This window comes from Lepidochelys olivacea, assembly GCF_965140295.1.
Source record: "Lepidochelys olivacea isolate rLepOli2 genome assembly, chromosome: 2".
In the NCBI taxonomy this organism is placed as follows: Eukaryota; Metazoa; Chordata; order Testudines; family Cheloniidae; genus Lepidochelys; species Lepidochelys olivacea.
This window is the reverse complement of record NC_140412.1, coordinates 41,692,153-41,707,751: the sequence shown is the minus strand read 5'-3', so window position 1 is coordinate 41,707,751 and position 15,599 is coordinate 41,692,153. Positions and strand designations below refer to the sequence as shown.

The window sequence follows — 15,599 nt, the reverse complement described above, 5'->3', positions numbered from 1 at the left end:
TCCCCTTATGTGTATTTAGCTGTTCAGCTTTACATTTCAAGATCAGATCATGACTGGGAGGTCATGTGGGCAACATCTGGGAATTACACCATGGTCTCAATCTACATCCAATAACTCTGTAAATGGACCAAACACAATATCCATATACTGGTATATTTTAGGAAATATGCAGACATTTCTCATTTAAATATTATTATTTTCTCTCTAGTCTGGCTATCTCCAATAGCAGTAGAGCACTTTGAAGTTTTACTGTACAGCTACTATATAATCAGTCACGGATCCTGTGCAAATTTAGTCAGTAAATTAATGGTCAAAATCATCTTCTGGGGCTGTCATGTTTAGGGTTGTGATTAGAGATTGTAAGAAATTACAAGAAATTCAGGTGCACTTCATAATGGAAACACAGAATAAAATTGCAATGGCCTGTGTATTTCACTAATAACATTTTATTTGCTATCTGCTAATCTTGAGACAGTTTTTATTTAATTTAGTCATTTAATTATTTTGCAGAACAAGGTCCTAAATTCCTGTCTTATAATTTTAGCCAGCTGACGTAAAGAAATGATTATTTTTTTTCCCTTTTCCTCAGGTGCTGTTGCCACCTTATGAAGATCCTGCAAATGCAGCTAGTAAAGACCCACCACCACCTTATGTGTCAGCATAAGCAAGAACGTGAAGTGTACCTAAGAACAATAGCTTTACTTCTCAAACATTTGAGCAATAGTTTATTTCACTTCCAGGATGTAACTCTAAGATTTATGTGTTGCTGTTTAGCTGAAATTTTGAAATGTAGATTTTGTGTTCAAAATGCTGTAGATAGTTTTAATAATGTGCTTCAACTGAAACAGTGTGTTGAATTGGTTTCAGGAACCTTTTTTTGGGAGCGGGGGTTAGTGTTAAGATGACAAGAATCATTCAGTAGCTTTTATTCACCTCATTTTGACATGCAATGCTAGAGAATTTAGAACTTTTGTGTATAAAGCAGGTGTACATTTCCTTTTTTATCTACAAATCTTCCAGATCAGTAGAAACAAGTTTCTGAAATGCCCATTTTCCACCTTTAGAATGTATAGGACAAAATGTAGTTTGTCAGTCCCAAAAAAGTGACATTCCGCTTTACTCCAAAAAAGCTAATAAAATATTGTGCTGAAGCAAATGGTCTCTAAAGGAACAGGAGTACGGTATAGTGTTCTCACTAACCAGGTTAATCACAAACATTTAGTGGGGGGGAATAAGCATGGGAAAGCAAGGTTGCTTAGCTCCCAAAACTGTGGCAAGTCAGGTCCATGGTCTAACGTATACCTGCTCTGTCCCCTACAGCCACTCTTCTTTTCACTTCAAAATAAATACGTAAACATTGCTGCCACCATTCTGCTGATACTCCCTTCTTGCCTATACAGCCCCTCCCCTTTTAGCAACCTCAAAAAATACCTGTGCTTTTAAAATCACATGGCTTGGTGACTGAAGATGCCTCCTTGGTATCCAAAGTGTGAAAGTTTCTATGGGAGTGTGCCTGTAAATAGAGCAAAGTTTTGGACTGTGAATTAAGTTATACCAATATGGGGATAAATTCTCCCAGCCTATGGGAAAAACATGCATGTAATTTCTCCTAACATTTTCAGAAATCTCTCATGAATACCTATATGTATCAAAAGGATGCAGCATCTGCATCATATGGGAATATGGGACTCCTTTGTATGACAACTGTTTGCATTAGAATTCATTCTAGTGGGACTCCCCCATCTGTGCGGATCCAGCTATGTATGTTTGTGTGAGGTACTCTTTTCTCCAAAAAATGCCTCTTGCACATGTAACTTTTTTGTTGAGAGTTCTATTTTTAAAAATTGTTAAAGATCATCTATACTATATGAATGGACATGTTTCTACCTCTCATCTCTTCTCAAGTGTCATCTCTGTCGCTTTTTGGATGTCAGCACATGTTGGGGTGCAAAGCCTTATGCAAAGGGACCTTGTGGAGCTGCACCACCCCTGGGGGAGCCTCAGGAGAAATTGTCCTTCAAGAAGCATGATCTCTTCTGAAGCTGACCTGGAGTGCTCACACTGCACTGTTCATTAGGACAATGTAGATTTCAGTGCACTGACTCCACTCTACAGGCCCATGCAGAGTGTGGGCAGGTCTATGGTCCTGCCTCCTCCCTGCCTTTTTCTGAACAATGACCAAACAGTCCCTGTTCAGAGACCGCTATTGTGATCTGTCCTTGTGCAGGCCATGAAATGAGGGAAAGGCTTTTTAAAATGACCCTTCCACACACTTGTGCAAGAGCAGATTCCAGTCTAGCCCTTGTTGTTTTGTTTCATGGTTCAATCACTCTAAGATCAGACCAGGCAATACCTTGATTGGACCAGTTGCTCATACTGATATATAGAAAAATCCCATTGTTTTCTGCAGGGTAACTCTAGTGTTTTCCAGCGTAGGCCTCATAACCATTTACATTCCAGAACTGAATTTATTTTTGAGGTGGGCTGCCTGGACTTCTGATCCTCCTGGCTGTTCACTTTCTTTTAATTCTTGACTGATTTTGAAGAATTTTTAATCATTCATCTGTTTGACAATAAGCCGATTGTATATACTTCTCATTGAATCTACTATGTATATTAGCTAGCCTCTCTCTAATAAAAGGGATGTTTCCTTGTGCCTATGGCAATTTCTTTTGCATCTCTTCACTAACATAACATCCACACAAATCTAGTATTGTCAATCAAATGTGACAGGTTTTCTGTGTAAATAAATAAAAACTACAACTTCTGTTTCATGCAGTCAATAACCACATCTTCCTTCTTCTGGCCATGTACAAATGCAGAAAAGAATAGTTATTAGGCTCAGAATATTTCTTACAGAGCAATGGAAATTAGAGATGGAACAGACTTATTTTGTTAGCATCCAGAAATGTTTTCTGAGTTTGGTCTCCAAAGTGCCAAATAAAGGAGGACTGCCATCTCTGGTCTGTTCCATGATACTTCCATAGCCAGGTGGTGGCTTTTGTTTTGTTTTTTTACCATTACATTGTATAAATTCATATCTAGTTTGCTGTAGGTTTTTCTTAGCAGTACTTTTCTCCCAGGTATCTCTCATCCATGTATACATTTTGTTTCTGTTGGTTCCTGTCCTCCTCCTCTCCCCCTCCCGCTCCCCCGCAGACATCAGCATATTATTTTTCCAGGTTGCATCTCATTTTATTTTTTATATTCTATATTATGTGGGATCATTATTAATAATTGCCAGATCATCAAAGACTGGAATGAAAAATATTAAAAAGGTGCACTCAAGTCAGACATACAGGTCCAGACCTACCAGCTAAGGATCTGGCCCTTGGTTTTACCAGATGTGTAAAGATATACTTGGCTGAAACTTTATGAATCTTTTCATGTCAACCATAGAATTTTGCAGGCTTCTTAAACTCAACAGCTACTGAATCTAAACCCCCAATTTTCTCTTCCTCAACTGCAGCTCTGTTATTACTGCTGTATTTACATAAGAACTATAGAAAATAGTATTCTCCCACATACAAAGATATTGCCCTGTAGAGGGTGAGCAGAAAAACTTTGGTGGTGATCTGGTAAGTACATGTGCTTTTGATGCATCTCAGTGCTTCTAACATATTGTAACAGTCATTAACAACCACAGTTTTGAGTGATGCACTGTTCAAACTGATATTCCTTTAGGAAAATCTCTGGTTTGTAAATATAACCAAAATGCTCTAATTAATATATGCCTCTAGAACATATTCCTAACCACAGATCTATTGTCTAGAGAATGCCAGGCTGGTGCAGTGCCCAGGAACTGTTAAGGTGTTTTGCCAATGTTAAAATAAGGTCTTTTCTAAGTGCACGATGTGGGGGAATGGTTATGAGTAGGAGCAGAAGACAAGCGATGAAGTGGTGATGATAGAACGGGTGAGGGAAGGTTCGTTAATCTCATTGGATGGCACAAAGAGACTAATATTTTTACATTCATAAGAATCAGTGTTATAAGAATAAAGGAAATTAATTTTCATGCTTCCTTTCTCCTGTGCCACAGTCAGACCAGAGCAAACATATGTAAGTTCTATCTTCTAGTCTTAAGCAAATTATCAGCTGTATCCCAGAACTTGAAGTAGATGACACTTTGGTCTCACCTATTGTCAGATTGCCTGAGACCGAGCAGACCTCTGCCCTCCATATCTAAAGAAGAGTTGGTTAAACTCCAGCCTGGTGGTCAAGGTTGCTGGAAGACTCAGAGCATAGTATCCCTATTTCTAAGGAGATCTATTTGAAATCATATTTACATTTTTATTAGAGGCTGGATTTGCAATCGTGTATACTGTAATAGCTTTCCCTGCAAAGATTCTACACCTAAAGTTTCAGCTTACAGCAACACTGTTTCAGCTCACAGCTCGGAGAAACCAAAAATAGCATCCCTAACTGTAAATGGAGGATCGGCTCTGATAAATCAGGCTTAATGTTCTCTCAGGGACAGAGAATGGTATTTATAAAGATGTCTCCGCATCCAGGGATTTGACCTACAGTGGTTCTGCAACCTGGCCAAGTTTTCAGATGAATAACTCAGCTGAATGTGGAAGCCAGATCTCTGACCTTCTGCCTACAAGCCCATATCTATCTCCTGCAGAATAGGATATTGAAGCAGCAGGAGCAAAGAACTTTGTCACCCATCCAATGAATATAAAGTTACTTCAAAGCAAAAGACTGTTCTACAAACATACATTTGATACTGGACAATTAGAACAGCTGCTTATTTTAAATGAGCAAGCAAAGTGCAATGTAAAGCAGTTGGAGATTTTTTTTTTTTCTTCACTGTATCCAGACCTTTCAAACAGCAAAACAGCATAACCAGGGCTGGGTTATGTAAGAGTATGTCCTGTACTGGAAATGAAGGTGGAGCTGTAGAATGGGAAGGCATTGTTTCAATCACTAGCACAACAGCATGGTGTGGGCTAACAACCTGAGTATATACCTAGGGCATGGCCTGGGCTAACAACCTGTGTGATGTACCCAGGGTCCACAGTGGGCTTCTACTCACATGGCTAGCCCCTGTTGAAGCCTGTGCTGTTACATTTTCTCTACTGTTCCCCATGCTAGTTACATTAAAGCTATCTTGGGTATGCCTATACATGCTACAATCGGACCTCCACTTGCAGTGTAAACATACCCTAAGAGGCATGAGACTAGGGCACAGTGATTTTGGTTTGTCATCTGGGAGATGGGTAAGCATGGTAAAGATATGAGTCAGTCTCCTCACTGGCCTATGGGAGGAGTTGTATATGAGCAAGTGAGGGTGGGCACTGCAAAGTTACTCTGATGCCCCTCGGAAAAGAGAGATCGCAGCATGGAGCGTTTGCAGCCATTTGAGAGGTTTCCTAGCTACCACTTTGGTTCTAAGTGTTCAGGAATAGGGGAACTGGCAGACACACAACTTTAAGACCTATAGATACTCATTGCGTTGAGCTCTCTGATTATAGCAATGCAGAGTGGCACTGTCATATCAGTCTGAGACTCTGGATATTTGCCACATTTTCTGTGGCACTGTCATATCAGTCTGAGACTCTGGATATTTGGCTTCCATAGCAATAGAGAGAGAAAAGCGCCTGTCAGGGTGCAACAAAGTTTTGTCAGGCTACCATCTTATTGCTGTTTTGTGTCCCACTAGATTTCCAGTATTAGCTGTGCCTTGAAGAAAGTTAGTTACAGAAGTATGGTACTGCTCTGGTGTGCCAAATATTTAAGAACAATGTGTTGGCTGATGTAATACAAAAATCTAATTAGCCAATAGGAAAAGGCAATCATTTTATTTATTTATTTAGAGTCTACCACAGCCACCAGACTTGTTCTTTGGTTCCTTTCCTGGCTTTGGACGAAGGGGGGATTTGCCATCAAGTTTGTCATGGCTCTTCTTTATAGCAAAGCCCCTTGAGCAAAACTTTTAGAATTTAGCCAGGAATAAGATTCTGTTCCAGCATGGACGGGGAAACCTAAATCCATTTTATCCTGCTAATAAATCTAAGAAGTGGTTTTCTTCTTCTTATGCTTCCAGGGTAGGTATTGCTATCAGTCCAGCCACTTCTGTTAGTCTACCTCCTGCTTGCAGCAGGCATCAAGGCCCCAGACCTGCCTTTTCTGAGGGCAGGTCTACTCTAGAAGCACATCAGTGCAGCTGTAGCATGTCCAGTGAAGACACTCTTCCGTCAGCATAATTATTCCACTTCAGCAAGAGGCAGAAGCTATGTTGGCAGGAGAGCCTCTCCCACTGACATAGTGCCAGTGTGGACAACTCTTAGGTCACTGTAACTTGCGTTGCTCTGGGGGGCCTTTTTCACACACCTGAGTGACGCAAGTTAGATAGACTTAAGGAGTAGTGTAGACCTGCCCTGAGATTTCTTCCCACTACACTCCAAAACCAGAAACTCAAGGGACGGGGCAAGCTTCTAGATTTCTACATCCATTTTCCCTTTAAAACTTCCAAAGTCACTACCGCGAGTTTATGGTTCAGCTTCCCCAGGGGTAACAATAGTACAAGTGCTATTGTAGCCAGAGCTCCAGGCATTTGTCAGTACTTCAGCATCATGTCATCTAACCACATTCAGAGCAGGACTAGACAGCACCATGGTTAAAGTATCAGTGGATGGCAGCCCTTATCTACATTAGGGGCTCTCACTTTGGCTACTACCCACTGAACTGAACTGTGGTAGCTATAGTGGGAAATCTATGGGGGGATAAAACTGGACAATTAGTTACTCTTATTTGTCTTCTGCCAGTTTGTGAATTCTGCTCACCACGGTACCATTTGAAAATTGAATGGCTTTCATTTCCTTTGTTTAAAGAAGATATTAACTTTATCTGTGGCACAGATAAATTTAAATTTCCTGCTATTATGTGTGGGTGTTTTGCCTTTGCTAAACAGAGAGCAACTAAATAAGAGGCATTGAACACTTCCAGTGAAATTGTTAGAGTAGCTGATGTAGCAATTTGTTGTTTTTAAAAAATAAGTTGCAATTTACAATTTAAAAAAAATCAAATGAGCTATGGATGTTTAATCCGAGGTTCTTGAGCCAAAATGTCATCTGAGGATGTGGTCTGGTTTCAAAGTTTTCATACTAATTTTTGCTAGTGTTTCAAAACATACAACAAACTGTAGTTGCTGGTTATCTCCTGATTGTTTTCACCTCAGCATGTAATTCAAATTTTACTATTGACAGTAGTAAATGCCATCTAAATTAATATCTATAGCATGCCTTTGAACATACAAAGTGTTAAAATATATTTTATATATCAACTGATGAGTGTAACAGCCACCTGTCATTCAGGATAAATGTAAGGAACAATAGGAGACTCCACCCAAAACACAGCCACATATCACTACCAAAAATAAATTAGAACTGTGTAGGTGGGTGGGGGTTCACTGAGTATTTCTTGGTGGGAGAGGTTTGTTTGGACGGGGGTATGTACGTGTAAGTGAGAAAGAAGTAGGAGAGAGACCAGAAAAGCAGCAAAAAGTCAAGGAAACAGTCTGAACAAGCACTGGGAGCATGGGCCTGAGAAAAACAGAGAGAGAGAGAACTTTGGGGCTGAGTGCTGGCTAAAAGAGGCTTGAAACATTCAAACAAAGAAGATATCTCTTGTAGTTTGATTCCTTCTGTTTTCAGAGAAACAGGACTTGGTACGTTCTTTGTAAATAAACAGGATTCCATCAAATATACCTAACTGCATCCTCAATTTCTTCTCCTAATCGAAACAACCTGAAGAACTTCAAATTTTGTCTAACTGCTTGCCTGAAAAAGGGATAACTTCTTCACCATAAGCAGTGCAAACAGTTCAGGAACAAAGTAGTCCTGCAAAACATTAAAATGGACACTAAACGGTTGTAACCATGAGAATCTAAGGATGCATCTATACTGGAATTGGAAGGTGTAATTTCCAGCTTAAGAAGACATACCCGCGTTAGCTTTGATCAAGCTAGCATGCTAAAAATAGAAGAATTAAGCGCAGCGGCACAAGGAATTAGCCACCCAAGTAAGGACCTAGCATCTCAGATGGGCTCATACTTAGGCACTTAACCCCTCTTACTGCTCATACCGTCGCTCAATCAAAGCTAGCGTGGGTATCCCTTCTCAAGCTGGAAATTACCTCCCCCTCCCCCCCCGCTCAAAAGTGTTTGGATTTCACATAACCAAAAGTTTTGTGTGTTGATACATATCCATAGCCCTCATATGACTGGATCATGGGGCACTACCTGGTTGCCAATAAAAAAAAAAAAAGGGTTAACCTCAGATCAGCTCACCCATCTCCTTCCACAGGTTGTCAGAGGAAGGGCTATAGGAGCTGGTGTTTGGGAAGGGGAAGAATGCCTTTGGGAGAGTTAGGCTTCACACCCAGAGGTCATATGATTGGATTGAATCGCAGTATGGGATGTTTTGAGTTGAGATATGATCTCTGATCAAAGAGCTGTGCTTATGACATCTGAATTCATCCATCATTATATGTCAATTTTGGCTTCATCTTTCAGACAGCTGACCTTTCTGTGTTGTTTGTGCTTATCACAGATAATAGAATGCTTGCTTGATTCAGATTTGTTTTTGAAATAGCAGGAATTTATTTTTTGTCTATGATCTTATTTTTGGTCTCTAACAGAAGTTTCAAGGCTCACATTGCTATTCTTCCAATTTTAGTGGACTAAATCGGTGTTTCTCAACCTTTTTTGTGCTTGCAACTCCCTCTATATTAAAAAAACAAAACAAAACTGTGACTCCCCTCCCCATACTAAGACTTGAAAATTTGTGACCCCCTACCTTAAATATCATCAAGTAAATTATGAATAATACTGGCCCACCAGCATTAATAAACTAATATTTCAAACATACATAAATAAGTAAAAGTAAGAAAAAACATTTGTGCCAAATGAAAGTTTATTTTTGCATAGAAACAAACTATAGATTCACTTTTTTACAGATTATGAGTTTTACAGAGTCCTTCAATGAGACACTTGTGCTTGTTTTGTACCAGCTAATTTTTTTATGTTGGGTTGAATTGAAGAAACACTCAGCAGGACATTCTCCACAGATAATTTATTTCATTTCTTTGTTTTTATTGCAACTATAGATGAGAAGCCCAATTCTAATAAGTATGACACTGCGAAAAGGATTGAAACTTTCAAAGCTTCAGTTACAAGTTTGGGATACTCATGCTTCTGTGCCATCCAAAACGTGCACATGTCTTCTGAAGGAAATGAACACTGGAGCATTTTATCAGATAAAAGCTCTATCAGTTTGTCTTGCAGGCTTCCTGTAGGTTTGGCAGACTCGACTACTCTTTTGTTGACCGGATTAATTATCCACCTCTTGCCAAGTTCTACGTCGTCAGGCAGGAAATAATCCTGGAGCTGCTTAAATGTAAGTATATGTTCAATCATAATGTTTTTTTAATTGTTCAATGTCCACTTCTTGTCCATTGGCAATCGATTTCATGAACTCACAACTCAGAGGAAATGATTCAAAGTTTCCACTCTGAAGCCAAGCAGACCAGGTTCCAAACTTCTTTCCAAAGGCTCTCACTTTGTCTCCCAATACAATTATGTTTTTGTGTCATCCTTGAAAACTCATATTCAACTCATTCAGATGACTGAAGATGTCTGCTAAGTAAACTAACTGAAGAAGCCACGATGGGTCACTGAACGATTTAGCAAAAGGAGACCCCTGTTCCCGTAGGAACGTAAGTACTTCAGCTCGCAATTCAAAAAGTCCACTTAATATTTTTCCTCATGAGAGCCACCTCACTTCAGTGTACAAGAGAAGAGTTTTATAAAGTGTTCCCATTTCATCACATAAAACTGCAAACAGGCGAGCTGATAGAAGCCAGCTTTTTATGAAATTCACAACTTTTACAGACTCACCAAGCACCTGATGCAACTCAGAAGGCATTCCTTTTGCAACAATTGCTTGTCCATGTAAAAAGCAATGGGTCCAAATTAAATGTGGCATATTGGTTTTTAATCTTGCAATAAGACCGCTGTTCTTGTTAGTCATTGCTTTGGCACCATCACTGCATAAAGCAATACATTTTTCCCAATTGATTTGAAAATATTTGGTAGCTTCAACAAATATGTTAAATAGACATGCGCCAGTCGTGGGCTAGGTAGCACTTTACAGAAGAGCATGTTTTCCTCAACAGTAGCATCTTAATTATGTTGAATGAAAGCTAAGAAGTTGTCGTTATCTTGTCCTTCAATAATCATATCAACCCATGAAACTCAAAAATGAATTTGGCAACTTTTACAAGGCCCTCTGTAAGGGCTTGATCCAAGGTGTCAAATCTTAAGAGCATCACGTTCCTTACAATATTACATTCAAAAGCAGCACATCTTGCAGAGTGGATTTATCTTAGTCTCATCTGTATTGATTTTCATTCCTGAAGTGTGTTCTGTCTGCACTGTCGTGACAGTGGATGTTATTTTCCAAGATGCTTTAATGTCAGTCAGAAGATCTTTTATATTTCAACCATTTATTTTAGCTAATATTTTCCTTGCTAGGGTGTCAGTATCCTCAAACATCATCATTCCAACCTGAGTTTCTGATTTTCCAACTTTGGACAGTCCATGATGAAAAAAGAAACAGAATAAAGCCGCGGTCTCCAAAACAGTCCAGGCTCACTCTGCTGTTCCTAGTATGGCCAAATGTAAATATCTAGGAACAAAGGTTGGCCATATTTACAGAATATGGACAGCTCCCACCTTCATCAGGAAGGGGTTAAAGAGCTCCTCTGGGCTCACTGAGCCCCAGCCTGGCACACCTGTGAGGCCTCTTGCATCTGGAGACGGGCAGCTCCTTAAAAGGGAGGATCTAAGCCCAGTGTAGGGTGGTGGTTAGAGGGAATGAGAGAGGTGCCCATCCTTACCTCACAGGGGCGACCTACAGGTACAGCCTGTGACAGGGATGCTATCTTGGGATGTGGTGACTCTGAGAAAGACTTGAGTCACAGGGGATAATCAAGTGAACATGAGCTCCCAGTAAAATACTATGTTCAAAAGGGCTAATGCGATCCTTGGATTTATAAAATGGGCAGCTCAAGAAAGAGTAGAGAGGTTATGTGACCTCTTTTATTTGGCACTGGTGAGAATGCTACTGGAATATTGTGACTAGTTCTGGTATCCACAATTCAAAAAGGATTCTGATAAATTGGAGAGGGTTCAGAGAAGTGACAAGAATGATTAAAAGGTTAGAAAATATGCCTTATAGAGTTAGACACAAGGAGTTCAATCTATTTAGCTTATCAATGAGAAGGTTGAGGGATGACTTGATCACAGTCTAAGATTAAGTAAGGCTAAGGTTTTATCAAAGTTATTTTTAGTAAAAGTCACAGATGGGCGATAAAAATTCACAATCTATGACTTGTTTGTGACTTTTACTAAAAATAACCTGGGGGCAGGCTATGTAGGGGGAATGAATGGAGTCCCATGGGCGTGGGGGACAGGGACTGAAAGGCCGAGCCCTACGCCAGCCGCCATGGGGGGCGCACAGCCCCCGCTCCAGAGCTGGCTGCAGCTGGGGTAGAGGGAGACCCTGGGAAGTCCCAAGGGGGGCAGATGGCCCCTAGTGCGGCTGCTGGGCAGGGGTGCGCAGCACCAGTTGCAGTCCCTAGGAAAGCTGTGGGGCTGGGGCGCATTGCCCTGGATGCAGCCCCTACCAAGCCCAGGACGCCACGGGGCTAGAGGCCGCAGCCCCAGCTTCATCCCCAGACGGAAGCCACGGTGCCAGGGCATGTGGCCCCAGCTGCAACCCCTAGTGAAAGCCACAGAGCTGGAGTGCGCAGCCCCGGCCGCAGCCCCAGGTGGAAGCCATGGGGCTGGGGCATGTGGCCCCGGTGGAAGCTGCAGGGCTGGGGCTGCAGGGTCCTAGTTCCAGCCACCCCAGTTGCAGGGCAGGGGTGCACAATCCTACCTCTGCCTCTCGAAGCCCTAGAAGTCATAGAGGTCCAGTAAAGTCACAGAATCTGTGACTGCCATGACTTCCATGACTAAATCGTAGCCTGATCGATAAATACCAACATGTGGAACTGAAATTTGATAGTTGAAGGCACTGTAATCTAGCAAACAAAGGTATAACAAGATCCAATGTCAGATCAATTCAGCCTAGAAATAAGGTGCAAATTGTTAATGATGAGGGTAACTAATGATTGGAACAATTTACCAAAGGTTGTCAGGGAATCTCTATCGCTGGAAATTTTTTAATGAAGATCAGATCTTTTTCTAAAAGATATGTTCTAGTTCAAACAGGAATGAATTCTGGATTGGGGGCTTTGATGATATCCCCGTGGTGCAACCTGGAACTGGGGTAGCATTGTGCCCACATAACCCTTTAGCCTGGGCTTTCTTTCACAATGCTTTGCTAGTGAGAAGCAGCAAATCCCTCCAGGCGCTGTGATCACTCCGCACAACAGCGTGTGGAGCCCCACGCTCAGCTAGGTTGCATGAATGCTCCCTGAGCCACTCACAAATCACACCGAGAGAGGCTCCAGCCAATTCCCCTCCTCCCCGCATCTCCCCAGCCGTGCACCCCAGAACTGTACAGTCGTGCCCTAGTCAGAAGCCTTACCAGTGTAAGTTTTCTATCCAGTCTGCCTCTCTCTAGGTGTGGAGTGGACACACACTAGCCTTTGTAACCTGAGCTGAGATTTCCCAAGCACTTCAACCAAAATACTCTATTTTAGGTAAAATACAGAACAAATTTATTACCTACAGAAAGATTATCAGTGGTAGGCACAAAAGGTCGGAGATAGTTACCAAATCAAAAAAGGTAAGTGCACAGTCTAAATTTTAAACCTTATTATGCTAGGCAGTATTTGGAATAAGCAGTTTTCTCACCCCACTGGATGTTACAGTTCTCAGTTCAAGTCTTTGTCTTCTCAGCGTTCTTGTTGCTTCCAGCGTAAGTGGGGGAGGAGAAAGGCCAAGGCACGATGCCACTGTCCCTTATTTTATATCCTCAGTCCATGTGCCTGGAAAATACTAGCCCAGACACATCCTGGTGGGCTTTGCTGAGTCACAGGGTTGAGCAATCCCCCATTGTGTGAGGGTTGTGCAGCCCTCTTACAGTATTGTAAATCCCATGTTTACAACTCCCCTGATAATTAATGGTCACTTAACACCCTCCTGGGAGTGGACCACCACCTAGCAGTACAGACTCTAAAACTTACAACCAGACAGCAAAATCTCAACTTCATACTGACTAATGATATACATATTTGGACAGAACAATGGATATCAGGAGATCATGCCCTTTCATATGCTGTCTTACATGACATGCTTTGTATGAACTATATCATAATTATATGATGGGTGAATATGGGGGTTTCAAGGTGCTGCCTTGAGGTACAGAGTGCCACAGGGCCACAGTGGGCATATGGAGACTGAAATACTCTATCATCTCAAAGTGGTTCTCCAATCAGTCTTCATTTGAGGGCAATATTGTAGCTATTCTGTGGATAGCTGTAGGGCTTCTGCTTTCAGTCTGGCACATTTAATTAGTGTAATGATAACCGCTAACTGCACTTCCACCAATAGATGGTGCTTAGTCTTAGTGTTTTGTTGTATCTGATCCAGTGGGAGGAGTGTAGGGGGAGTAGTAGTAGGAAGTTCGTGTCCTCCTTGCTTGTGCCAGAGTTGTTACTTGCAATGTTCCAACAAATCTTCGGTGTTCTAGAAGAAATTATTACAACCCAGAAGGGTGCCTGTGGAGGTGGATTCACAAACTCTCTGAATATACATTCACAGTTCACTATAAACCTGGAAAGCAAAATGTGGTGGCAGATGCCCTCACCTGTGTGAGGGCAGTGAGAATAGACTCAACCTGGTCTTGCGACAACATCTGGCAGGAACAGGATTGTCATGCCCAGAAGCTTAGGGAGAACAGTGCTGGAGTGTCTTCATGATAATGAAGCAGCAGGTCACCTGTAGTATAAAAAGTCATGGAGCCAGGTATCTGATAGATATTTTTGGCTAGGCGTGGCTGCAGCTGTAAAGGACTGTAGGCTTTTCTATCTTATCTGTCAAGAAAGGAAAGCAGCAGCAAGAAGAGGCAGAAATCCTTTAGGAGAAATGCCCCATGCTAGTAGGTCATGGGACTGGGAGTTCATTCTGCTTGACTTGAAAGACACACAACCAGAAATTCCATCTGGAAACTTGTATTTGCTGGTAGTGTGTGACTCCTCCTTAGAATACATGATGGTGCAGTTTTTAACAGATAAAAGGACAGAGACAGTTTCAAAAGCATTGATGAAATATGTAGTGTTGCATTCAGCACACCAACCTGCATCTGCAGCAATCAGAAGAAGGAATTTGAATCACTTATTCCGTGAGGTTTGCCAACAATTCCAGAAAACTAAGATGAGGACCAGTGTTGCCCATCCTGTGAGAAATGAGGGAGTAGAGACAGTAAACGGCACCATTGGCTCCATGCTTGGAGTCTAAGTCAGTGAAGACCAATGAGACTGGGATGCTGAGACACCTTTTGCCGTATTTGCATATAAGAGCAGCTGGCACTCAACTATTCATTATTCTCCTTATGAGATTATATTTGGACTCCACAAAACCATGCTTTCCTATGATCTGAGGTTCAGGCAGTAAGACACAGTAAACCTCCTTGAACCTACCCAGGTTTTTGACACAGCAGAGTCTTATGTAAGTGATCTGATGACAGCATTCCAGCAGGTGGAGAAACAAAAGAGCTGAAAAATGACATGCCAAGCACAAGATGCCAGGAAAAAAGAGAATTCTGTGCCCAGTCAAGAAGAAGAGATGTTGCGGATATTCAACCAGAAAAAGCAGGCTGGAAAAAATTCCAAACTTACTCATTTTTGGAGGGGACCTTACACACTAATGAAGAAAATAAACCATTTATCTTCACTGATGCAAAAAGTGAGAGTTCACTCCTTTGCAGTGCACAGAGAACTGAACTGATTCATTGAAAGAAAGGAGAATGTAAATACTGAGGATGCTCAATAACCATCCTAAAAGCTTGCAGAGGAGGATTTGGAAGTACCTCGGCAGGTTTCTGTGGCCTGTGGTGGGGGACTGGTTGTAAAGAATTGTCGGGGTGTCCTTGAGATCTCACTATCCTAAAGTCTTCAACAGATAGTCTGTCCACAACAGATAGGCCTAACCGGTAGGACGTGGACCTTGTATTCACTGATAGCCTAGATCCAACTATGAATCATGTCTCCATGACTGAATATAGGACTCAAACAGGCAGAACAACCAGGAAACTTTTGCGGATGGCAGACTTCCTGGATTCCTATGAGTTACAACAATATTAAAATTTTAGTTACTGTTTTAAATTCTTACTCAGCTAGAGGAGTGAAACTGGTAATGATCATGGTAGACTGTCCTGTCACCAATAGATGATGCTGTATCTTTATCTTAGTGTTAAGTTGTCTTGTATCTGATGAGGGGAGAGCAGTTGGTGGGAAGTTTGAGTCCTGCCTGTGTGCGCTGCAGTTGATACCTGCAGTGTTCCATTAAATTATTTCAGTTCTATACATGAGTATTATACTAGCACTAAATAACTTATAACAGCTATAGGGAAAGAGGCTATGTT

At 41.5% G+C, this 15,599-nt stretch overlaps 1 protein-coding gene across 1 annotated transcript in view; it reads left to right on the top strand.

Annotated features, from left to right (window-relative positions):
• Positions 1–2,656, top strand: part of LAPTM4B (lysosomal protein transmembrane 4 beta) — a 125,970-nt gene extending 123,314 nt beyond the window's left edge. Inside the window, exon 7 of the mRNA XM_084620090.1 lies at positions 590–2,656. Coding sequence (XP_084476216.1) covers positions 590–664 — 75 coding nt within the window. The 3' untranslated portion in view covers positions 665–2,656. The remainder of the gene's footprint in view (positions 1–589) is intronic.
• The last annotated feature ends 12,943 nt before the right edge of the window (positions 2,657–15,599 follow it).